The 25,533-nt window shown below is 43.4% G+C and overlaps 2 protein-coding genes across 2 annotated transcripts in view; both read left to right on the top strand.

Moving 5' to 3' along the window:
- The window catches only part of MTHFD1 (methylenetetrahydrofolate dehydrogenase, cyclohydrolase and formyltetrahydrofolate synthetase 1), a 247,698-nt gene that overhangs the window by 94,316 nt on the left and 127,849 nt on the right, over positions 1 to 25,533 (top strand). The gene's annotated exons all lie outside the window — the stretch shown is intronic.
- PPP1R36 (protein phosphatase 1 regulatory subunit 36) lies at positions 4,131 to 23,311 on the top strand. The gene is made up of 11 exons (XM_031553712.2): positions 4,131 to 4,275; positions 5,491 to 5,555; positions 7,021 to 7,101; positions 7,768 to 7,889; positions 8,001 to 8,067; positions 8,894 to 8,992; positions 12,331 to 12,471; positions 17,037 to 17,076; positions 18,329 to 18,510; positions 18,598 to 18,786; positions 19,594 to 23,311. The coding sequence occupies exons 1-11, from the start codon at positions 4,249 to 4,251 to the stop codon at positions 19,757 to 19,759; spliced, it is 1,179 nt and encodes a 392-aa protein (XP_031409572.2). The 5' UTR covers positions 4,131 to 4,248; the 3' UTR covers positions 19,760 to 23,311.

The raw sequence follows: 25,533 nt of genomic DNA, 5'->3' as shown, positions 1-25,533 counted from the left end.
CATTCGCAACATGCTGCAAATATTCTAAGACAGCATGTTTCAAGATAACTGATGCTAGCGAGTCCTTAGTCCTGTCTCTGGCACTACATGAGCTAAAAATCCTAAATGAGTTAAAAATTCTCAGCAATAAACTGAAAACTGAAAATCAAGTTCTCCATGATAATTATTTTAAAAGTTTGCAATATTGAATAGAATATTGAATACTTTTACTTTTTCCTCATCCTAAAGCAGGAAGGTAGTTGTTAATCCCTGAGTAAGAAATAGAACCTGGACTGTTGACATCTTTGTTAAGCTCTATAGATTTCTGAGCATTTCAGAATACTGAGTCAAAATCAAATTTTTGAAAATGCCTTTTGAATATGAGACACATTTATATACTTCTTCCTTTCTGTAAGAGGCGTGTTAATAACAAAAGGTTGATTGTTAGGAGCACAAGGCAAACGTCTAGTTGTGTGAAAACAGCTGACAAGTGCTAATGTTCAGTAATCTCATCTGATAAAACTGTGTGGAGGGAGTAATTGCATGAGGATTTCATTAGAAGAATGTGCAGCTGGTTTTTCTGGCTTTCCAAGTGCAGACTGTATTCCCATAGGTTGTGCCGGGCAGTCATCGTGCTCTGATTTCCCTTCGAATTTCATTCTGGCTTTGGCAGCTGGTTCTGCCTTGACTATCAAGCTCCTTTGGCAGGGTTGTGTCCATACATGTGGCTGTCACTGAACATGGCAGGCAGCTGGGCCACAGGGCTCTGAGCTTGGGATAAGGCTGGTGTTGGTGTTGTAGGACATCAGGAAGACACAAGCTCTCTCACCATGTTTTGCTTTGGATATCTGAAGAATGAGAGTGAAGGCTGCAGAGGAAAGCAATGCAAACTGCTGAAAACAAACAAACAAACAAAAAAACAAACAGGAGCTTCAATTTTGCACAAATCTGACGTGAAAAATCACACCAGTGCTAATGCTGTTATGCCTAAGGACATTATTCCATTCATACACAGAATCATGCTTTTAATGAGCAGGTAAAAGTAGTTGGCAGGTAAATGGCATAGTCATGGAATAAGTATTACCTACTGTGGAATCGAATTCTGTATTTTTGTGCACACATGGCACATAAAGCACACATGGCAGAGTCTAACATTACCAGGAAACCAGGGCTGACGTTAACCTGCCCCTGGGAAGAGAAGGGGAAATCAATATAGGGGCTACGGAAGACAGGCTTGGCACAGCAAGAAGAAAAAAGAGGCAGAAAAGTGAATGATTGGCCAGTGAGTCAGTGATCTTTTGCTGAGTTTATGCGTGTGTTTATTTTCTAGGTGTGATATCTGAATTCAACATTAGATAGATCCAAGGGTTGGATACATATGTGTGCTGTTGAATGTTCTCAGTTACTGAGACACAAGGACACAAACACCACAAGAAACAACATGAAAAAAGCCCATTAAGGCTGCAAAGTCAGACTGGAAAGTAGCAAGTGCTGAAATTATGACCAAGTGAGCAATCCTATTTCTTGCTTTCTTTATGCTTATGCATTGTAATCCAGTTTTTAATTACATGGTAACAGATTTATTTATTTTTTCCTATAGGGCACCAGGCTTGGTCAGTGTGTAGGATGTGCTCTCTTAGAGAGTAATATGTCCCAATCCAATGCTTGCCTTGCCTTTTTTACTATATGCTATCCTGCCCCAGCTCTGAAGGAGCACCCTGTGCAGCTCATCACCACCACATGTGTTTCCCAACATCATCCATTTAGCTTTCACCTCTGAGATGTGACACAGGTGATAAAACAGCAAAAGCCAAACACCATCTGCCTGTTATGAGGTCTTCCACTGTTAATGCCAAGGAACTGTTTTATCAGACTGCTTGGTATTATGCATTCAGGTATAGTTCCCATTGACTTTGACCACAGCTGTGCATACTTAGTCCTGCATTTCAGACTTCCATGAAGCCAAGGCCCTTCGTTCTGAAAGAAAAGATCATGCAAATAATGGTCATTAGGCTTAAATGTGGGCTGAAGTGATTTGCCTGGAATTTTGTGACTGAAGCCCATATGGAAATCAGTTTCCTATATCAGCTTCAATGGCTTCAACCATCACACCATAATTTCTCTTCCTGTAATCTTCTGGCTCGCTCATTTTGTAGCTCCCAAGTTCTACAACAGTAGGAGCAGGAATCCAGCAGGCACTCTGTTGCAACTCGAAGCCAGGCTTATTATTTTTCTCTCAGACTGATATCCAGTTGGATGGTCAGCCTGGGTGGGATGTTTGGTGCTCAGCTCTGCATCCTTAGCTCATTATATAGCCATGGCAAACCGATATTCTCCAGCAAGTGCTCATTAAGGAGAGTACAGTCTGGTGCCTGAATGTCAGGCCCAGTTGTTCTTCCTGTAGGTAGTTCTCAGTTTCTCCCATCTTTCCTCTGAGATTTTTGTGCCAGTTTGCTCCCACCCCCACCACAGCCGAAGGCTTGTCTCCCCTGCACTTTGAATGCTAACACAGGAGACCCCAAGCATCTCCAGCATGTCCTTTACTTCTGGCATCTCTTTTGGCATGACTCCTGCTGGCTCCAGGATGGGCTGATGGTCTCCTGAGGCTAATGACAGCCTTGCTCTACCAAGCAGGCAACTGGTGAGCCATTAGTTCTATACCTCCCATTGTCCCGCTTCCTGTAGTGCTGCCTGGCTGCAAGGGGTGAGATCTGAGGTCATTCTCAGACCTGCTTCTCTCATCCTCTTAAATATATAACTTGGCTGCCAAGTCGTAGGTATGTACTTGGCAGCCTGCAATAGCAACTGGAAACAAAACATACACATTTGTGTGTTAAAAAAAAACCAACAACAGGAAGCTGCAGAGAGCAAAGTCAAAGCTGAATTTTCAGGGTGATACGAGGTTTTTGTTTATCTTGGATTAAATTCATTAGCATGGATAAATCTTTAAAGAGTACCTACTGGAGAACAGATGCATTATCTGGACATCTATGGAAATAGGGGGGAAGTTAGGGACAGCAAGCACATTGTTTCATGGACATTTTATTTCCCTACATTGGATTGTTCCTGTACTCCTCCGTGTGCTCACGAACATTGCAGTGCTGCTTTCAGGAGTATTTTCCATCATTAGAAAGTACTGCAAAAATGAATGAGGACATCTATAAGAGCTGAAAGCAGGAAATATTCTGCCTTTCTGAGCTGACTTGTCTAAAAGTCTTAGATGAGGTATTTTTATAGCTTCAAAGTGCATTTTTCTAAACTGTGACTGTTTTTCACCTTTTAGCTGAAGGGATCGGCTGAAAGGTGTGATCCTCTCCCCATTGCTTCATCTTTGTATTGCTTTTGGCCCCTCTCTGACCCACCACTGAACTGATATGGAGCGCTAACTCAGCAGAAGGCATCTCATTTATTTTTGCTGGGTTACTGTTTTGACAGTTTAGGGAGCTGCCTTGCTATGGGGACGGAGAAGATAAAGAATCAACAGAGATAAATGGTGGTAAAAGCTGGATGAGAGGAAGAATGCCTCTTCCATCAACAATTAGCTATTAGGCTGGCTTAGATGTAACACAAAATCTCACCCTTCTCTTGACTTGACTTCTATGGGAGGGAGTGCTTTTGTCAACAAAACCTGTACTGATTTGGGGTGCAATCCAAGCAGTACCAAGTGTACACAATGATGCTGTTCCACTGTGAATGGCCTGTATGAGAGATTTTCTGCTTGCACAGCAATGCTTCGAAGCATCCAAACATCATAAATCCTCCCTCAAACCCATGACCTGCCTGAGCCTATGGGAATTATTTCCAGGGGAACTCACAAATCATGAGCTGACTATTTACACAGAGATTTGGGACATGTCACAGGAGACTTGTGACTTTGTAGATATACTCTGATATCTCAAAAATCTCAACCTAAATGCGTTTAACACAGAGAGTGTTGTACAGACAACAATGTCCGTATTGGGGGTAAATTGCTGCTCATCTTGTGTCAGTGACTAGGAGCACCTCTGCAGCTCCCTACCCTCAGAGGGAAATGAGAGCAAGGCCCAAATAAGTGACACTGAGTTATTTACTGCACAGAAAACACATATTTTCCTTGTTTCAGCAAAGATTTCCAGGGAGGCTGTTGGGCAGAGGTGGGAAGGAGCAGAGTGCATGGGCCACAAGTCCCCAAGCTGGAGGAGTCTTGGTGTGCTGGGTTCCACAGCTCCTAGAGGACAGCTGGCTGTTTCCAGGATACTACTGTAAACAGGGCCACCTGAGCGCCCAGCCATGCTGCAGACAGGCTCCATGACCTCGGTGAGTCTCCTTGCTGGCTCTACATTGCTGCTGCCTGTATCTGGCTCTGTAGCAGGTCTGGGGGCTGCAGTGAACTCCATCGGTTGTGGGGCAGCCATGGCACCATCCTTCAGCTATATCCGTGAGCACTGAGCTGTGTTCTAAAGACACAGGCCTGGTGTTCCCTCCTGCCTGTGTGGCTGTGGTAGGTGTTGCTCTACCAAGCCACCCCGCTTTCCATTTTTCCTCCATGAGTTCATATTCCCTTGTGTGTAATGCAAAGGTATTGCATTTGCATGGTCCTTTTCATCTGAAAATTGTAAGCCAGTATTAGAAAGCTGGAACTGAAGACTAGGACCGACAAGTTTAAGTAACTGCTCTTTGCCAAAGGATTAGAGCCAGTGTTTCCTAATATTCATCTCCACAGTCTAACCATTGCACTGTTGGCTGCTGACATGAACTTATTTTGGTGTTCTGCTACCAAATTAAATTGAGCAAGAATCGTGGACTCTTGTTGCTGTCGGAATGGCACCAGGCAAAAAGTCACTTAAAGCCTTCGTGTTTCACCTGATTCACCCTTCTGTAGGCAGAAGGACTTCAGCAGCAGGATGCATTTTAGTTGAAAGGTGACCTGTGAGTACCAGCTAAAGGTTTGCAAGCCTTTCTTGTTAGTTAAGAAGGGGACTAATCCATGGAGGTTTTTGGTTTTGTATGGATACTGTCTCTGGCAGTTTGCTTCAGTGTTCTCTGAAGATTCTCTCTGGTGTTTATTTAACGTTCTCAGAAGTTCAGCAAAGTGCATAGCCCATCCCATTTTTAAACAAAGGCTTATTTTCTGCTGCTGCTTAGTCATTGCAATTACATAAATAATATCAAAAACAAATAAAACTGATGGTTTGTTTAATCCATGACTACATTTGATCTCTCAGCCTTTATTAATTCGCTAGCAACCAAAGAACTGATGTTCTTTAGCCAACTTTCTGTGATTTATTCACAATCTGAAAGACATAGAAGAAGACAGATGCCTGTTTTTTATGTCTTACGCTGGCAGCCTTTAATCTGAGAGATCTTCTGTTTAGCTAATTCACAATCAACATCTGAGTAAAAAGCAGACTTAAGAAAGATATACAATGGACAATATGCACAGTGCTTGTGTTATAAATATTTTGCTGAGCTGGGGCTGAGAAAAAGGGCACAGTGATTATGACATGTAACCTGCATGCTGTTTTCTTGCAGACGATAAAATTAACTTCAGGCGTGTGGTACTGGAAAGATGACACTAACACACTTGAATTTGCAAGGTAAAAGAATGATGTTCAGTTTCAAATTACGCAGGCTTAAGGTTCAGCAGCTCCATGTAAGGTAAAATCAGAGTGTAATGTTTTGCCTGACAATCAACTGCAGGACAAATCTATGTGTTTAAACATATATATATATTATGATTTGACTGAACGATCTTAGAGGTCTTTTCCAATCTCGGTGATCCTATGATTCTGTAGATGCTTTTCTTTGAGACTGGAGCTTGTAATTGTCACTCTGTGACACCGAGTCACCATCCCTGGAGGTTTTCAAGAAAAGGGGAGATGTAGCAGAGGGACATGGTGTAGTGGGCATGGTAGTGATGGGTTGATGGTTGGATGAGATGATTTCAGTAGTCTTTTCCAACCTCCACGATTCCACGATTCTATTACATTTATCCCATTAATGGAGAAAAACAGAAATATGCATTTACTCTGTACTGTTCTCAAGATGAATCTACTTCCAAGGGATTGCTGAAAGTGTGTGCAAGTCCTGCCGTGTGCCTGAACCATGTGCTGGAGCAGCAGTGCTGACAGCAAGGGCCAGATTGCTTCCTTGGCATCGAGGGGTGGAGGTCCACAGAGTGATGCATGGCAGTGAGCACTGAAGGACTGCAAACCTTTTGGGAAACCACAGTTCTGCAGGAGAGAAATTGCACGTACCTGCGCTTTGCATTTCTTTGGCAGTTGAGGAGCAAGACTTTACCTGGTTGAAATATTTCCATACATTTAACTACTGGGGAAAAGCTACATCCTCCCCTCTTCCCTTCCCAAGTGCAGGGCAGGCAGGGTGGTTCCTGCTCCCATACTGGCAGCTCCCAAGCCTTGGTCATAGTAGAGCTGGGCTACTCACTTGTTCCTTGACCACAGGCTGATGCAGGTGCCTTTCATGGTCTGAGTCTCAGCAGCTCCAGCCAACTTGTCTCATGGGTTTCGGAATGCAGCTGGCTCTGCGTGGTGCTCTCTGGGGCAGGAATAAGTTCCCCAGCCATGTTTGCTGCCTCTGCCATTTGTAGTCCCAAAGAAAATCTTTACATTTTGCATTTAAAATACGTCATTCCAGAGACAAAACCCTCTTCTATTTTCCTACACAAAGATAAAGTGCTAGTGGACCTGAAGGCCAGGTGCATATATGTACATTAACCTACCATGAATATGGTTAAGATGGAAATTAAAAGAAGGTTCCTATTCACTGATGTTGTTAGGACCAAGATGGTAAAGTCACTTGAGATACAGATGACTTGAAGGGTTTCTGTGATGCAGGAGACAGCAGAAGAACCTTTGCTTCTTCTGTGCTTCTCAATTCTTGAAAGCAATGTCTCATGTGGCCCTCACCACAACCCAGATGTTTTCTTTGTGTCAATTAGAAGATGAAATACCTGTGTTTTTGTATCGTGGTGAGTTGACCTCTTTGCATTGCTGCTAGAAATGTAAATTCATATGACTGCATTCTCATACTCTATTTCAGCTCCAGTCCAACAGCTGAGGAAAACCTTAGCGAAGGAAAAAACGCTCACTTTCAGGAAATATGTGTCAAGACATTAAAGAGGTATTTCAACTCCACTAAGCTAGCTCAAGAAGGAACGCAATTATTAGGGTGGGAATATTTCATCAGTTGTAGGAGGATCGTGTCTGAACACAACAGGTGAAGCAGGAGCCACCTGTCATTTCAGCAGGGCGGATAAGTGGTCTGAGCAGAGAAACAGGGCCAGACATGCCCCGTGCTGAATGCCAGCTCAGGCAGTAGCCTGCTGTGACTTTGGTAAAGGCATTCAGGTCTCGCAGAATGAGGTAATAATTCTCATCTACTCTAAAGAGTATTGTGAGGTAATTAATTCACCTTTGTGAGGCACTTCAAAGATTAAAGTATTATTATTAATGTTATAAATTCACAACATGGTGTGGCTGACTTTCATCCATTACTTAAAACATCTTTGATCTAAATAATATAGTCGCAATTTATTATATTAGCAACTAAAAGGGCAAATTCAGAAGCAACCTTGGAGGTGACATGTCCTATTTCTCCCAACATTCCCAACCTGCTTTGTGGTTATAATAGTTGAAAGTTATTTTGGGATATCTGCCAAACACATTTAGCTGCCCAGCTTTGTGAAACTGCATGCAATAAGGACTGTACATGCCAGGTAGAGAATGTGACTGTTCTGTGACTGGAATTAACAATGTCTTTAAATACTACATATTGGTCAACTACTAGCATTTTCCAAGATGAACGCAGTGCTACGCTCCCTGAAAAAAGGCTGGCTGGCAATGAGGAAAAAATTCATATGCTGGCAAAATGGATAAAACATGAATATGTCACACTGGATGATGTCAAATGTGAGTAATTGTTGGTCTTCTGCATCAGCGAGGCATTGCCCACAGAAGTATTTCTACTACCGTTGAGCAATTTTTGGAGAAGCTATTATTTTTTTTGCTTTGTGTTTTCAGATCTTGCTTTCCTTTTGAGAGAAGAAAATGAGTCACATCGCATGCTACCATTTGCAGCAGTTATGGGGTATGTCATTTAGAATGTTTTGAGAATTGTGTGTGTATCAGGGAACGGAGGGACTATCCTGTGTGAAGTTTCAAATCTCTTCTCTGGTGGTTAGTGGGAAGCAAATACATTTTCTCCTTGATATGCAGAAAAATAATCCTACCATTTGCTTGAAAGCATTTCCACTCTGTTAGCTAAAGGAAGCCAAGACCTTGGGCCTAAATATCCAAACACCGTTATTCATCTTAGCCTAAGTTAAATTCAATGTTTGGCAAAGCATCCATCACGCTGCCTGCACCAGGAGGGCCTAACACAACAGGGCATCCAGGCTGCCTGCTTGTGCTGCTGCTGTTCCAGCCGGAATGCAGAGCTCGTTGGTTGCTGCTGGTATTTATCAGTGTAACTTCCCTGTATGCTAAAAGCAAGGAGGCAGTTGGCAGAGCACTGTCTTAAGGGTGTACCCCTGAGATCACCAGGGCTAGGCAGCGCCTGCACTGCCTTTGTTTGAAGAATGTACCTGTATATTTTGAGCCTCAGCCATACTGTCCTTTGGGAAGGGGAGGAGAATCTTAGTTATCCCCATTTTCTTTGAGAATGCTGCTCTTTCAGCATGCTTAGTGCACAAAACATACTTGGAGGATATAAATGTGGTAATATCTAATTCAGTCCATGGCTCAGTGTGCTTCTTGGCCTCTAAAGTCTTACTGTGGGGTGGAGTGCTCACTGTGAAGGGCTCTCAACTGCATAGGGGGTTGCTCAATATAGTGCAGGCCCTTGAGCAGACTGCTGTTTTTTGTAATAATCTGGTGCTGCAGACTTACCAGTGACATTTCTACCTTTTATTTAGGAATAAAAAACTGGATGAGTTCCTCATGGCCCTGCTTTTCTACATGTCTTTTTACCTGGAAAAAATTGCCCTGGAAAAGAAAACCCAATCCTTGATTTTGTGAGTATAGGACGTCGGGGGTGTAAGTACCCAGAGTTTGCCCTAGTAAATCCAGACTTGTAGGAAAGTTTTTACAGTGGGCTCAGTGGGATTCTGCATATGAGCAAGGACTATTGCTTGAGTACAAACTGCATGTTGGCCTGGTTGCTATATGGAAATATAAGGAGAAAAATCTCTCAGTTACACCTCTTACACCTTTGGCTTCTGTGCTTTCCCAGGACATCTGAACTAGTCATTACTATGACCCAAACCTTTGTGTGCCCTGGATCGAATCACCATCCCCCAAATCTCATTTCCCAGTAACAGCATTAGCATCCAGTCCTTTCTGCTTGCAGAAGCACCCACAAAGCACAGCTGAGTTTGCTGGGTGTTAATTTGTGCCGTGGGTCACATTGAATTCATTTCCAACTATGCAAAGCAGATTCAGATGCCTCTTCAGTGCTAGAAACATGTTCCAACATGAGAAATATCTGCTAGGCAAGCAGTTCCCAAGTAAGGGTGTGTGACCACATTTGCTACCTTGCAAAGTGGAAGTGAGGATGCCAGAGAACAGTTGAGGAGCTGCTGTGTTAGAGGGTTATGTGCCTTGGGTGAAAGTGTTACAGAGCTACAAACCATGATTATAATAAACTTCAATGATTTGCTGGACTCTTTGATAATCTTGGAGAATTGATTGATTAATTCATTGAAACACTCAAAATTGTTTACTTCACAAGTAATGAAGCCTTGATATGAAGAGGGGCTGATTTATCTGAACTGGAGAAGAGACTGTTGGAGGATTGCTGGTCTTGAGCAGTTCATTCCATTTCCATAGATTGCTGGATGTTTCTCTCATTGTGCAAAGAATAATTCATACATAAATCATCCACATAATTTCATACACAAAAGTCTTAGGTCCATGAGGATGAAGAAGACCCTGCATTGGCCATGACATCTCAACATGGCTCTTGTCATCAGCTGGTATGGAAAATACACAGGCAGACTCAAACAAAGAGGAGTTTGGACCTATTGCAACATGGGTTTCTATTTCTTGAGTCAAGGGGGCTGTGACTAGTAGCTACCAACTATAAGCACTGGATAATCTCTGCCAGAAGACACTTTTTGCTGTGTTATGGTGTGCAGTACTCCCAGAGTTACTGCGGTCTTTCTGTGGGAAGCATATAGGAGCTCTGAGCTTCCCAAAGGGATATTTGCAATATTGCTTTGTTGAGATTCATTTCCTCCCCTGAAGGGAAGTGGCTTCCTTGCCAGGACTGCTTGCGTGTAGTGTAACATCAGAGAAGGTCAAAGAAGAGACATTTACCATGCAAAAGTCAGGATATTGATCTATCAAAGCATAAATACAAAGAAGGAAAATAAAATTACAAAAGGCATATTTAGATCTTACTTAATGTTGAAGTTTATCCTTAATTGTTCTTGCACCTAAGCTGACATGGAGGAGCAGGCATGAAGAACTTTTGACACTGCAGCTTCGCTGTGTCCAAGGCTTCCTATTTCCTCCCTTATTTACCTGGTCTAATTCTGAACTTAGTATATGTTGTATTTCAAATCAAATGTAAGAAGCACTGCCTTTTTCCTTCTGTGCAGTAGAGTTCTGGAGTAGTCTTCTACTAGGAAGTAGTGGGAACAAGGGAGAAAACTACTTTTTTTCTGAAGATGGGTCTCTGTGAGCTCGTGAAAGGGATTTTATAACCACATAATAGAATCATAATGACAGAAAATTACACTTCTGATAAGAATCCTTTGGTATGTGATACGCTTATGTATTTGAGAGGATGTGACGGAAAACTGCACAGCCATTTGCTTTCCTGTATCCATCCCACATAAATCCCATGCTCAGGGCTGTTCCAAGTTGTCTCTTCAGGAAGAAAAACCCCTCCCCCTTTCTTCTTGATGTAGTTTAATTTCAGAGGCTTTTTGCTTTCCTGTGTAGTACTGGCTATATGCCACAGGCAGAGACAGACTGGAGGCAGGCCATACTGGTACCCCTTCATGCGTCTGGTTTGTGACACCTATAATTTGCTCAGAGTTAAACTGACAGACAAGTTACTTGAAGACTGGGCGTGATGACCTGCCTACTCCTTTAGCAGCCTGATGTTCCCACAGCAGACACATCCAATGTCTGTGTAATTCTTGAGCTGCTCTTACAGACCTTGTGTGCTAACCTCCTGAAGCAGACCACCATCCTCATCTAAGACTGTCCTTAAGAAGTCATTGCTTTCGCACATTGTGTTTTCTTGTGTCAGAAGGAGTTCCTGTAGGAGAAAATCATTATGAATCTGGATATCTGAAACTTCTTGTGACCTTATCTTCTCTTGATGCTATGCAGATTCTTTGTAAATCTAAGCTTGAGGTTTGCCTGGCTTATTTTAGGTCCAGGAAGATCTTGTAACCAACTTCAAAAGCAACCAGCCAGTTTTCCAAAGCAGCAGGCGTGAAGCATTGCTCCGCTAGAGACAGCCTGAGAGTATTCACCTCTGAAGTATGCAACTAAGAACGAAAGCTAAACAGTGGTGAATGAAACATGAATGGAACACAGACTATTATTTCTGTCCTGCATTTCCCCCCCCCTTACTTTCTTTCATGTGTTTTAAGGAAAATCTGCTGAATTTTATTAGCAATTATCCTTGAGAAGCCTGGAGTAATTGTTCTAATTATTAAAGGTGGGTTGTGTGGGAAGCTTTACAGCTGGAGGCCATCAGGGACAGATAAAATAGCTCTCCTCAGAGTGGAAGGAGGCTGGTAACTTTTAGGCCTGCAGCACTCCCAGTACTGGGAGACAGCTGGGTGGATTACAGGGGAAGCAGGGGAAATAGAAAGCTCTTTGGTTTGGCATTTCCTTAGCGTTTGATCTGAAGTGGTTTAAAATACAGGCTTGTGGGGTCAGCCATTCCTATTTAGAGGCCATCCCAAAAGTGCTTTGTGTGCCTTTCTGAAGAGGAGTAAGTGGTGTCTCTGAATGAGCCAACCCCTGTGCTCCAGGCTGCCCAATTGTAGAGTCTGTGCCTGGAGACGTCTCTGTGCACCTCTAGGGCTTTCATGTAGGCTGCAGAAGGGGTTCATAAGCTATGCAAGATCAAAGACAGCAACCTTAAAAGCTGCTGGCATGGAGCCTGGAAGTTCTGTAGGGCAAGAGAGGCTGTCTGAGTCCAAGCACCAGACCTGGCTGTCCCAGCAGCGCTACAGAGCTGTGCTGGAAGCTCCTGAGCTTGGCTTTGATGCAACGTGAAGGTGTTGTCATGTGGTGTGTTGGCTTGTGTGCCTGAAAAACATGCTTACTTCTCAGGAACTGTCATTCTTTCTGGCATCCCTTCCCTAATTTTTTTTTTTTTAAACAGGTCTGTGATTTTTCTGGAAAATAAAGCAATGGATGATGTGTTGGCGAAGTTAGCGGTGGCCAAGATCTACCTTGCCAAAGTTTACAGTAACTTTGTCCTTGAGAGAGGCATAGCAGAGAGGAGTCGCACGTCTCATGGAAAGTAAGCCAAGACATGATTTTCCTTGACAAATTAAGGGCCACAGCAGCCCAAGGCCTCTTTTGAGTGATACAAGTGAAGGCCCAAGGCCATGCTTCTTGTCAGTCTAAGGGTTATGAGAGGACCATGAGGTCTGGTGAGGTATTGTAACAGGCTGCCTGGGGAAGAAAGGGAATTGCTGTCCCTCAAAATTTTCAAGAAAAGGGTAAATGTTGTACTGAGTGACTTGTCCTAGAGTGGTCACAGGCATGGGCTGGATGGATGGTTGGACGGGATGATTTCAATAGTCTTTCCAACCTTTATGATTCTATGAGATACAGATGTGCATTGATTTCCCTGAAGTTCTAGCCAGTAACTAACTCAGAAGTGTTTCTGATGAGCTGTTGCCAACTGATTTGACACAACAAGTTGTAGCAGAGTTCTGGATACCAGGTGGTGAAACTCTAGCCCTGGTATGCGGAAACCTTACTAGATATACAGAGCAGGAAACTTAGTTGGGTTCAGTGCGAAAGCCAGCAGGGCAAAAAGCAATGCCAACCACACATCTCACCCCTGCCATTTTGACTAAACCTTGAAAAAAAATAGTTGTGTGCTTGCTGGTTGCCATTGATCCCAGCATAAGTTTCTGTTTATACCAAGTCAGAGAGCCTAAGACTGTTAGTGAGTGCAGGAGAACATGCTTCTGAAGAGCAGCAAGTGAAGGGACAAGAAAAGGTTGTGCTTGAGAACTATGGGTGTTAGAAGAGTAGGGAAGCAGGGAAGATGGTGCATAGACTTTTTTTTTTTTTTGGAGTGGTAGAGACCAGTAACTCTCTAGATGCCTTTAACCCAGCAAAGGTCTGAGAGAGGCAGGAAGCCTTAGTGGGAATTAAAAAATATGAGGATAGGAGATGGATACACATAATGTTTCCTTTCCTTGGCAGTAGCCATCATGCACTCCAGTCCCTTGAGATCTTCTCAGAGCAGTTTCAGGCACGTTTTTCCAATATCGGTTGCTGTGAAACTGCTGCCAGTCCTCCATCGGAGTCACAATCCTGCCTTTCTGCAGTGTGGCTCCTGGCAGCCTTACTGTTGTCTGCAATTGGAGGAGCCTGGATTTCCTCCTAGTCAAGAGAAGAGGGTACATGCTGGAGGTAAAGGGAAACTGGAGACTGCTGATCCAGTAGGGTTTTCATTCTAGTGTGCTCCCATGTCACAAGTCAGTGGATCCTGAAATTGAACAGCACATTCTTTCTGTATCCTGGCACATTGGTATTCCACAGGGAATTCCTGGCAGTGGTGTTGTGTACCAAATGCCTGCTTCTAGATTTCTGCTGAGTAGAGCATCCCATTAACCTTCCTGTTGGCTGGACAGGGAACATCACGACAGCATTCATTGTTTCTATTGGGTGGCCCTAATGCCTGCACTTATGAGACCCAGTATGAGTGCAAAAAAGCAGCTTGAATCCAAGGACTGGATGCAGCTGGATAGAACAGCCTGTGCTGCATACCCAGCTGGTTGGCTCTGCTGCCTGTTTACTTATTGTATTGTCTGGTGGACAGCAATATGCAGGATTGAGAAAAGAGGTCTAGTGGCAAACTCAAATAAATAAATAAATAAAAGAGAACCAAACCCAGTGGCATGGGAATGAGAGCAGAGAGCTGAAATAGGAAACTGTCGTCTTTAGTATTTCCATCACAGTCGGGGTTAGAAACTGGCTATGGCTTGGGACACTGATGTCTGGGCTGTAAAAACACAAAGAGCCAGAAAAGGGCTGTGTCTTAACACATTTGCAATGTAATGTGTTGCATGAAGAGAGACCAGAGTTACTCATAGCAGGGTGGTGGCAGCTGACTACAGCGGACTTCAGAGTTAGGCTAATGCTGAGCATGTCCCAACACACAGCACTTCTCATACCAGCAGCAATTACATGAATATAAACCCTTCCAAGCTGACTCAGTTTAGCCTTAAATGTTATCTGGAGCCTCCCAGACCATCATCACATGAACTGCCAAAAACAAGAGCTAAGGGACAGAACTGATTAAGACTCTCAATTGTAAAAGAAGATCAGGAATTTTCTCACTGCACATACTTTGGGATAGAAAATGTCCTTTGTCAAAATGGAAACTGTGGTGAGGGTTACTTTTGATGATTTTTTTTTTTAACCTGAAAAATGTTTAGATTTAAAAGCTGAGAAACTATTGGTAATGTGTAACTCCTATTTTAACGATATTCTGTTATAACCCAACTATGGTGTTGAAGCTTTTGCTTCTTCTCGTAATTCACCATAGCAACATATTAAAGAAATCTTATGCTATGTTGGGAAACTGTTTTCCCTTCCAGATATGCCAAATGTCCGTGTATTCATATGCAATTATTGATTTTTCATGTGAAGTCTTTCTCTGAAAATTTTAAAAAAAGGAAGATTAAATGGAGGGCATCCTCATTGTAACCATTTATATGAACTGTAAAATGCAGCATTAAAACCTTAGTTTGATATCCTCCCAGACTGGAATTTGAGAGAGTCCCTCCAGACCTGTTATTTGTGTGTTAGCATTAGTTCTTTTGTGCCTCTAACGCTGAGGAAGGAATAGGTGTGTCTGGCTTTCTCCTTTTAAGTTGATGGGGGTTGCGCAACCTTTTTGTAGTGCCAGCTTCCTTATGGGCATTTGTCATAATGGGGAAAATACAAAGCATTCCCAAAGCAGCAGGCATCAGTGGCACAGAGTCAGCCCTTACCAAACCCTGAAGCTGACTTGATCCATGAACACTTAGAGTTACAGCTGTAGTTGAGGGAGCTGCTAAAGCACATGAAGCGTTACCCCATCCGCCTGTGCATAAAACAGTAGTTCCTGTAGATATCTGAAGCCATTATCTTCTTACATCCAAGCCCCATGCTTACCTCAGCGCTTGGTCGTGCTGTTGTCGTCTTCCATGCATGCGCTACTTCTGTCACCCTGACAGCTGCAAGAAAACACTATTACTGTGTTTCTAGAAGTCATGATGTTCTTTGCTCACTCATTCACATTTTTCTTGCAAATTCTGTCCTGAATCTCAATGCAAGTTTGATGTTTTCCTAACCCTTTCTGTATTTTCCTAGGTAATTAGCAACTGTGCCCTAGACATGGGAGATACCTTCTAGTTCAATGCTTATCTTAGGAAACTTTCAAGCGGTCTCTTAGCTTAATACTTTATCTGAGGGAATAAAGCACTGGGGGAAAGAAGAGTGGAGACCCCCTAGCATTATTTGATTTTAATTATTGGTGTTAGTTTCTGTTGCTGGCCTCCATATAGGTTTCTCTGCTATACTGGGAAGTGATTCTAAGACACCGCACGAGTTACCTCATGCTGAAAGGTAAAGCAGAGTTTTACATTAAGGTTTAGGAAGCTGGGGTAACATGATGTTCCTCTGCTTGGGTATTCTGCAGACAGAATATTGTGCTTTTCCAAAATTCTTAAGAAATCAAAATCACTGAAGTTATCTGGGAGATCTGCTTGAACCAATGGCCATGCTTGAAGATTCAGGTTTCTTTTCCCTTGCACAACAAGGGGGTTTGGGTTCTCACCTGAAGCATCAGGAGAGGTATGACTGGTGAGAGCTAGACAGGGAGATGCATGGTCCTCCTGATCAATATACCTATCAGTGAAAGTTAGGAAATTGCAAATAGAGATACGGGACTGAAAAGTGTTACCTTCATGGTCTGCAGTGTTTCTGGGGTGATGGCAGCTAGGTGTGCTCTAGGGGTGCAGAACAGTTGATGCCATTAGGAAGGTAAGGGACTTTCAGGAGTTGGTGAGTTGGCACAGAGGCAGGATTTCCCTTGTATCAGGTGGAGTGGAGCCAGATCTGTGGAGATCTGAAAGCTGGCAAACTTGCTTTCCCTTACACAGGGGTGAGTTGTGCTGGCTTCAGGAGAATGGAATGGCTTTTGGGATGTGTGCATCACCCTCCGCTTTGATGGCTGTTTCCATGATGGACAGTCATTTGTCTTCCCATGAGAATCCCCAGGCACAAGTGGGTGGTGTGAATATCTCTCAGGCTTCCACTGGGCAAACTGCACTTTAACAAAGTGCACTTTGTCATTTTTGTACATGTTTTACATTTCTTCTTGGAAATGCATCAGGGTTTTCCTTTCTATTTTTCAAAGTATATTGTCTCAACATTGGCCTGGCTTTGTACACTTGGTAGCTTTGCTCATTACTCTCCCAGCGATGTCAGGAAGAATTTTCTGTTTGCTTCAATGGGAACTGGGTTAGATCAGTCCTAGCCATTTTTGAGAGGCCCCAAGACAGCATAGTGGGGAGCCTCGCCTGCTGTTCACATCCAGCTTTGTTTGTTGGATTTAATTAAATGAGCCATACAATATTTTGCATTTTCTACTTCTGACACAATGCAGAAGTCCTGTTGTTCTCTTAGACAGTAGTTCTCTCGTAATGAGAGAACGCTCGTAATGAGGATTCACCAGCAACAACTTACTGCTGTGGTGAAATGCCAGCAGTAGCCTCATGAATCGTTCTCAGTGCTGTGTTCAGAGGACTGAAAGAATGACGGCTGCTATTAATTTTGTGCTCTTTTTCACTGCCTTAGGAGAAAAACGTCTTTGCAGAAAGATCGGAACTTCTTTGAGGTAAGAAAGATAGAAAGATAAATGGAGATTTTGACTCGGTGTCAGCTCAGACCATGTCCCTCCCTTGCACATTCAAATGCTGCAGACAGCCTGCTTCTTTCTTTTTGGTCCTCCCAGTGGTTTACTTGCAGGGCAGAGTACATTCAGTAAAATTTTACTTCTTGGGCCTAGATTGCAATGCCTGTAAAATGCCACCCCTGTGCCCTTCAGTGCAGGTTTTCAGTTCTGCTGTGACTCTCAGAGCCGAGGCAGTTTCCATCACAGACTGAGATCCCCCTGGGAGGCCTGGTCTGTTGGTTTCTTGCCAATGACCTCATGAATTCTTCTTTGTAGGTAAGAAATTTCACAGCCTTCTTTCATTTCCACTGTGCTAGACAACACTTTTAGATGCCAGTAAGCTCTTCTGGCCTGCTACATCCAGCCCAGTGAGGAATTTGAGCCTCTCTGTGTAGCAAGGCTTTGATAACTTAATATAAAACACTAGGGCCCAAATTATACTTTATACTTCTCAAACTGTACAGACTTTCCTTCAAAGAGGAGGACTGTGGATTGAATTCCAAGGGTACACCGTAGTTCCAGTGATACCATCTTTTCAGGAACCTCAGTAGAGGTTTGATTTTCTGGGTGTTGATTCAGCTGGTGCCAGGAATCATAAGTGTTAAAATGGTGTGATAACCTAGATAATCCTATTCAATCAGCAAGCAGATACATGAAGGTAAGATGCAATAAGTTTGTATTTGTTAGTAATATTTTCTGTGATCAAAATGCTGTCATTTGGGGTGGGAATCGTCTAATTCCAGTTGCCCAAACAATAGCTGTCCCATCATCCTAAGCCCTCAGGCTACTCTGACAGTCATGCAGACAAGGAGAAGCTCGGCCAGGGATGAACTGTTGCCTCTTGGGACAAATGAGTGTGATAAGAACCTCTGCAGAATGACTCATCCCACCAGTCTGTTTCCATTGATTATTGAAGGAAACTGGGTGGTGATCCTCAGTTCATTTCATATGTTCATAGCAGCGAAGCTAAACTAAATTGGTCAGATTCAGCAAGGTGAGATCCCTCTGAGCTGTGTTTCTAGCCTCATCTCTCTCTGTACCTTTAAAGAAACCGGTGCTTTCAGATCTTCACTGGTGAAGTTTGATGTCAGACTTGTTGCTGGCTTTCAGTGGAGTCATGCCAACCTGCACTGTGGGACAAGATGGGGTTCTGAACCTCTTCCCAATGAAAATGGGATCCATATTTTCAACTTAGGGCTTCTACAATTTCTGCAGCTACGTGACTTGGCTTGTGTTCAGGCGGAAGCACTTCCAAGTGATTCGGGAAGAAATCGGCAGGCTCCTTTGCTCTGACATGTTCAATCTCGCCATAAGAGACAGGAACCATGTTTCTTTGCAGACTGCTGATGCAAATGCAGTGAGATTACCACGTCAGAGGTACACATTTGACATACTGATGAGCCCTTAGGTAACCTGTCCAGTCCGAATACACTAAGATAACATCTGTGTTTGTTTTCTTTCAAGACAAGTCGGTGCCAAGCATCCATCCATTAACAGCATGCTTTACCAACATTCACCTGTGCTCAGCACACTGCTGCCCTCACCAAAGGAGAGCGCTCAGTACCGCTCCCAGAGCCACTACTGTCGGAGCAGAGACCCACAGCCCTGCTCATGTGACATCCTACCAGACTTCTCACAATTGCTCACTACCAAGTAAGGGATAATTCTTGTCATAAATAGATTTGGTAGTGCTATTAGAGAGGCTGCCAGACAGCTAAGTCTTCCTTGTTGAGAGGGGGACCATTGGACAGCTCTGTGATTCTATGGCTGGGAATTTGCCTACGGGAACAGGCAACTACTGTCCATCCTGCTGCTTTGTTACTGGGAAGTATTATTGGGAAAGCCAATAGAAACAGAACCTTTTCCAATGATTAGGATAAAAACAAAAAATTTCGAGTCTGATTGTGCCATATAAGAGGAATGCTACTTTTCCCTCCATCCATTTGTTGCCTTCATTTTCTGGATCTTTCAGATTTCTGGCAACCTAGAAAGTGCACAATACACACAAAATCTTCAGACCTATCTACAACATAAGACTGGTGAATCCAATATTTCCCCAAAAATGAAGTTTGCTACAGATGCACGTGTAACTCCTTTGTGAACGCTTTCAAAACTGGGTGCCTGCTGAGTTTTTATAACTTCTGCACAGTAATTGATGTGCAGTAGGGCCGACCTTCTGAAGCAGTGCTAAGTTTCACTTGGACATACACATTTTGTATTGCGTGCATGCACACTCCAGGCAGAAACGTGACATGATGTGTGAGGTGCTGTCTGTATATGTGGTTCTTTGTCCCTGGAGCAGAGAAGATAATCTCTGCAGAGTGCGTTATTCACAGTCTAGCTAAAGGAGGCAACTTTCTTTGCTGGTTTTCATTGGGAAACACTGCAAGTTGTTCTTCCTTTCTCCTGTTTTCCTCTGCTTTGTCATGTCAAACATATTAACACCATGTTTTCTAACAGGGTGGGCATCATTGGAGCTCACTGTAGTGAGTTAAATTCCTTTTTGCTCCAGTCTGATGGGACAACGGAAGAGGAAGACCAAGACCAAGAACAAAGAGAAGAACAAGGAAAACTAAGGAGTCATTCCTCTGTCCTGACAAAAGATCTGAGTTTATCAGCTCTGTGAAGCCCCCAGAAAGGCTTAGTAGAGAGAGTGCTGTATTCTCGAGCAATGGCAGAAGGTGATGGTAACCAGAACAAATACCAGAAGTTGAGTGGCATGGTTTCACGTTGCTAAGTAAATAATTTTGAAATTGCAGCTTAAAAAGCCAAAATCATTTATCAGAGGTGGGGTAGTTTAATACACAAGCATCTGCATGGATGACTGAAGACCTGGACTGTAATTCCTGGTTCTGTCACTAACTATTCCTCTTTTATCTTAACTCCTTCTTCTCACTGTTTTTGAGAAATTATTTTACTGACTTATTTTGGGAAGTGCTTTGACACCTGCAGATGAATACGATTATTGATTTTAATGTCAGCCACCTTTTTTTAAAGGATTAGCAAAGTAAGCAGGAGACATGACTTACTATGGCCTAAAAGTTCCTCAAACTGTCCTTTTAAAGGACCTTACTCTTGAATCTTTGATATATTGTTTACTCCTTTTTTAATTTCCATCACCTCTCATTTATTTCTAATATTTTGTAGCCTAATTTGGTAGCCTAATTTATGACTCACTGTGAAAAGAGTATAGCAAAGAGGAATCTTCATATACATGACATGACGTTTACTCAGAATTAACTTTTCCAAGTTTTACATGTGCATTCATATTGGGCAGACAGGGTAGTGCTCTTCTGATCATAAAAATGGTGGCAAGACCTTCAAATGGTGCTTTGGTTGCACGTTTCCTGGGAGTCTGGTTGGGCAACAGCATGTGCAACTGTCTCTCCCAGCGGCACAAGCTGCTCCTGGACGGTACATACCTGGCTGGACATGTAAGAGGCAGCTGTACTATCACTGCCCTGCAGCAGCATGGTTTCTCTACTGAATGATGCAGCAAGATGTTGGCCAATACCTGGAGCTAAGGGAGTCTACTTCATATCTTCCTTCTCATGGTGTTGGGAGAAATCTTTCAGTTTCTGCTTTAGGAGGCCTTGGCTTGGTCTCAGTTATCTTTGTCTGCATCTGTATCACACCGTATGGCACACTCTGAGTAAAACCTGATGGTCCTAGTGAGTTCTGGTTTTAAGACACTGTGATAGTAAGCCAAGTCCTCAATGATGGCTTTGGGCCATGTAACAACAGCCTTGAACTTTCTAGAAAGGATTGAGAAATACTTTGAAGTTCAGGTCCTTTAGTCAGCAGAGTCCTTTCCAGGGTTACCTTCTCAGGGCTGAGCTCTGCTTTTTCTGAGGCAGCGGATGTCTAACACAGACACCCCATACCTGTTTAAGCATGTAAGCAAGACCTGGCAGCCTTGCACACATGACAGTGAGTCATCCTTCCAGCAGGAGAGAGTGAGTCAGAAAGGGCAGTTGACAAGCTTTATTTATCGGTCTCCTGTTATTTGGCCCGGGAGAATTTCACTCTGAAAAACCCACCCTTGTTAATGACAGGCAGAGCTCAGAAGCGTATCGTGAGACTACTGGCTTTTATTCCCAAGGGCTTTGCATGCGGCTTTCATTATCAGGAAGTCATGGCAGATTGGCCATTTCCATGAATTTCTTTTTTTAAAGGGACTCTGAGCATGCCAGCTGTATCAGAACAACTTGCCCAACCTAGGGTTACCATAAACAATACAAATTCAAATGCCTCTGAGTGACGAAAAGAGGTGGGGGTTCTGTGCAACAGCATTTACCGAGTTCCCATTTACTTTCTTCTCTTAGGGCTGACTTGCTCAGAACTTTAATCAAATGCTGCTAGCTTAGCCTTATGTCTTGATTGGTTTTGGATTATGGTTCTGCCACTCACAGGCTCCATATAGGGTGTGTCAGGCTTTTGAGTGTACGTGTCTATTTTCAGAAGTTATTTTGCTCTGTTGTAGAAATTCACACCAAGAAGAAAGTTGGCAGGAAACTTTGCAGCTCAGAGATGGAAAAAGAAACAGAGGAAAAAAAAAAAAAAAAAAAAAAAAGCCTGCCTGATGATTAATGAAGGAAACCCTGCCCTGAGAGGTTTCAGGCTTTGCGCTTGGGAGGGAGGTGGCATTGCAGCAGGGAGATCCACCGAGATGTGGAATGACCATTTTGTGTAGCTGAGGTATGGAAAGAAGCAGTATAGACTTCATCCATTCTACTTGTGTTCTGTAGGGGTTCGGGGCAGTAACCCATGAAGGCAGCACTCACAGCAGCAGTGCTGCAGGGCTCAGCAATCTGAGCCCACATGGCAGGGCCTGGGGCTCTTGCAAGTTCTTTGTGGTCCTGTTGGTTCATCTTGTTCTGTTAGAGGCTGGTGTCTGATATACAGGGAAAAGCAGTCTGAGCCTTCTCGTTTTCCTCTGCAAGAAAGATACGCCAAAAGAAGCGCTTCATCAGCTAATAACAGGTTTTGTCCATTTTTACGTGGATTCATACATGTATTCATGCAGTTAAATTTGCTGCATAGGCGAATAACGCTTCCATATGCCTTTGGTAATATGGCTTTTTGTTGCTCGCAGCCAAGTGGGGTCTTAACAGATGCTGCAGTAGTGAAAGGCATCATCTTGTTTCATGATCCTGCCGGTGTCCCTCCTCTGCCTGGGGTCCACCATTTTACTTCATCTCCTTTGCCCTCTCAGTTAAACAAAAGATTCAGGAATCCTTGCCAGAGCTCTGAAGATGCTTCTCATTGCTCCTGTTTGTTCTGCTGCTCATCTCCCTCTCAAAGCCAAGCTGCACCTACCAACCAGCCAGCCCAGGAGAAATAGCAGCTCCTTTGTACAGACTGCTGACACCATCACCTTGGTTGCTCCTCACCAGGGGATAGGCGTGATGCTTGTAATGCCTTTTTACCTCCAGGTGCTGGGGGAAAGAGAGTTGCGGTGAGACTGAAGAGACTGAACCAATGATTTGCACTACGAGAGGAAGTTGTCAGTCTGGATTTTCTTAAGCAATGCTTCCAAATGGTGGTTGCATGTGTTCCTGCAATGGATGGGACTAAAACCTTCGCCTTGCAAGCAGATCACACTGGAAGTATCATGCACCAGTTATGGTTCTTGTGGCTCAAGCTATATCAGAATGTTTGTGGTGAGATTTTTACAGTTTGCAGCAAAAATAAAACAAACTGCAATTCACAGAATGTGGAGATATTCTTACTCTGGCTCATCTTCATGTGAGAAAGCTTGAAAGAACAGGCTGTAATTATCCTGTCATCTGTTACAGCCCTTCTATTTGGAAGAGATATAATAATATTAATGCAGTGTATTTCTTGGTGTCATTATTTACAAAACAATAAATCATCTTTTTTCCTTTTCTTTGAATACAGTAGAAACAATCACAAATAGTCTCAGGAATGTGTGTACAGAAACAGCTGGTCCCAACAAGGTCTGACTTCAAAAGAGTTCCCTCTGTGATGCTCCTTACTTTTCCCCCTCCTGTACCAAGCCAACACAAGCACAGCAGCTATGATGGTGTCTCAGCAAGTACAGCAGTTCCTGAATTTGCAGTCCTGAAATTACTGTGGAAACTAGATCTCTGGGAGAGAGCTTCCATTGTTCATCTGTCTTTACTATGTTATAAAGGATAGTTATTCCTTCTACTGAACCTGGCATAGTATGCGTGACATGTTTTTACTGTTCTGTATAGGTATTGTGGATTGAAGACTTGCCCAAAAGCTGCTATTAGCATTTTTTCAATGTTTTCAATGTAATCATCAAGAGAAGGAGGTGCGACTCTAATTTAGGTGTTTATAGCAGGTCATCTTAAGACAGTGCCCAGATCTCTCTATTGATTGGACTTGGAGACGTGGTATTGCAGACCTGGATAGGCAAGGGATTGACCTACCCTTTGTCCTTTGTACTCAGAAGCTGTAAGACCTCTCACCCCTGAAACGCTGTGATTTATGCTTTTTAGGAAAGAGGAGGGCGAGATGTAAGAGGTGGTTGTGCTCTGTACAAAGAAGAGCAGCTCAGATGCATGAAGTTCCGTGCACTGTGTGATGGGCTGGTCAGAAGCTTATAGGACAGGATCAGAGGAAAGGCAAACACAGGTAACACTGTGGTAGGCATTTGCTACAGATTCACCTAGTCAAAAAGACAAAACAGATGAAGCCTCCAGAAACATGAAATAAATGCCAGTGTTTCAAGTCTTGACTTTTACAGGAGATATTAACCAACGTGACATCTGCTGGACAGGAAACAGTAGGGCATAAGCAATTCATGTTTCTTGAGTGGGTCAGGACAATGTCTTGATACGGGTGCTGCTGGTAACGATGTGAAAAACAACAGGAAGAGTTTCTACGGGTGTGTTAGCAGTGATAGGGAAACCAAGATGTGGATCTACTGCTGAACAGGGCAGGTGAGCTGGATGAACAACATGGAAAATTCAGAGGCTCTCAGCATTTCGTTTGCCTCAGTCTTTGCTGTTATAGTCTGTTCCTGGCTATCTGTGTCAAGAGGCAGAGTTTGGAAGATAAAGATACTACCTGCAGATGATCATGCTGGGGTAACTTATATAAAATGGACATACACAGATCCATGGGACCGAATGGGAGGCAGGTCAGATTGACATAAGGAAGAAAATTCTTTGTAGTGAGGGTTCTCAAGCAGTGGAGGAAGTTGCCTAGAAAATGTGTTCAATTTCTACCCTTAGATGAACTCAAAATTCAGCTAAATCGGGCCTTGAGAAACCTGCTTATTCACTGAGCAGAAGATTGCATGAGAGCCCAGCAGAAGTCATTTCCAACCTATTTTTTTTGTATGATTCTTAGTAGATGTCTGAATATAAAGTCCCCTGGAAATGAGATGCATATGCCTTAAAATGTGCAACACTGAATGTAGCATGGCCCAAATGCCACAGTCCTTGAATGGGCCCATAGGCCATGGAAGTATAGAGGAGAAGGTAATAGTGGTGGTACAGGGAACGCAGCCAATAGGAAGGTCTCTGACCATGGGCCAGGAGGATTAGTAGCACTTAAACAGTGCTCTCTGCTGCTGCTCCATTCTAATCTGTCACCCTGCAGGTGTGCTGTATGCATTCCAATAGGTAATCCAGATCCTCCCAGTGCTCAAGGTATTGGTGTCACACTCTTTGTAGTCCTCACAAGTCCCTAACAGCTCTCTGTCCAAGAGCCCTGGTAGCCTGAGCTCTGAGTTAGTGCTGACGTCCATTTGAGCAACTGTGGCAGCTGGGAGCTGATGTGTTCTTGTTTTACCCAGCTGGCAGCACTTACAATAGCAGCACAGAGTGCAAGGAAGGTCTTGCCAGGGGGTTAGTCACCAGCAGACATGCTGTCTATAAGCTCCCTGGGCAAACACTCTGTTGCTGGGGTGGGCTGGCACACAGACTGCTGCATCTTCTCAGCTCTTGCTACCAGACCTGGGAGCTCTGGGCACACCTCCAGTGCACTCTGAAACCCTACAAAGGCCTCAGTTTCTTGCAGTGCTTTTGCTTTGCCCCTGAGCAGCTCCTGCTTCAGGTGGTGTTACACAGCTGCTGGTTCAGCAGGTTTACTCCCACAGGAAAGCTACTGTAAGTATTTCAGGTTTAATTTAGAGTAATTTAGGTTTAATCAGTGTTTTGGACCTTTTGTCATTCTTTATTTTGACGGTATTTCAGAAGGGCTGCCTTTTGGGCTATTGAATCCTCTGCAGACTACTGGTTGGAAGCAGTTTTTCCAGGCCTGCATTTCTACAAGTGAGACACTCTGACCATTGGTACCTGGCCAGGGGAGCCACAATGTCCTGAAGCCTCTCTCCGTGGATGGTGAAATCTTGGGGAATAAAGTCCTAAAAGAAAAAAAGCTTAACTCAGCAGTAAGAATTCT

Source organism: Meleagris gallopavo, chromosome 5, assembly GCF_905368555.1.
Source record: "Meleagris gallopavo chromosome 5, MGAL_WU_HG_1.1, whole genome shotgun sequence".
In the NCBI taxonomy this organism is placed as follows: domain Eukaryota; kingdom Metazoa; phylum Chordata; class Aves; order Galliformes; family Phasianidae; genus Meleagris; species Meleagris gallopavo.
Note: the sequence above shows the minus strand (reverse complement) of the source record. Positions and strands in the feature narration are given on the sequence as shown.

What these genes read in the sequence shown, in the direction of transcription:
- PPP1R36 (XM_031553712.2), top strand. Translation starts at nt 4,249, where the DNA reads ATGCTGCAGACAGGCTCCATGACCTCG. An exon ending in AAAACCCAATCCTTGATTTT is followed by an intron (nt 8,993 to 12,330) that starts GTGAGTATAGGA and finishes TTTTTTAAACAG; the next exon opens with GTCTGTGATTTTTCTGGAAA. An exon ending in TCACAATTGCTCACTACCAA is followed by an intron (nt 18,787 to 19,593) that starts GTAAGGGATAAT and finishes GTTTTCTAACAG; the next exon opens with GGTGGGCATCATTGGAGCTC.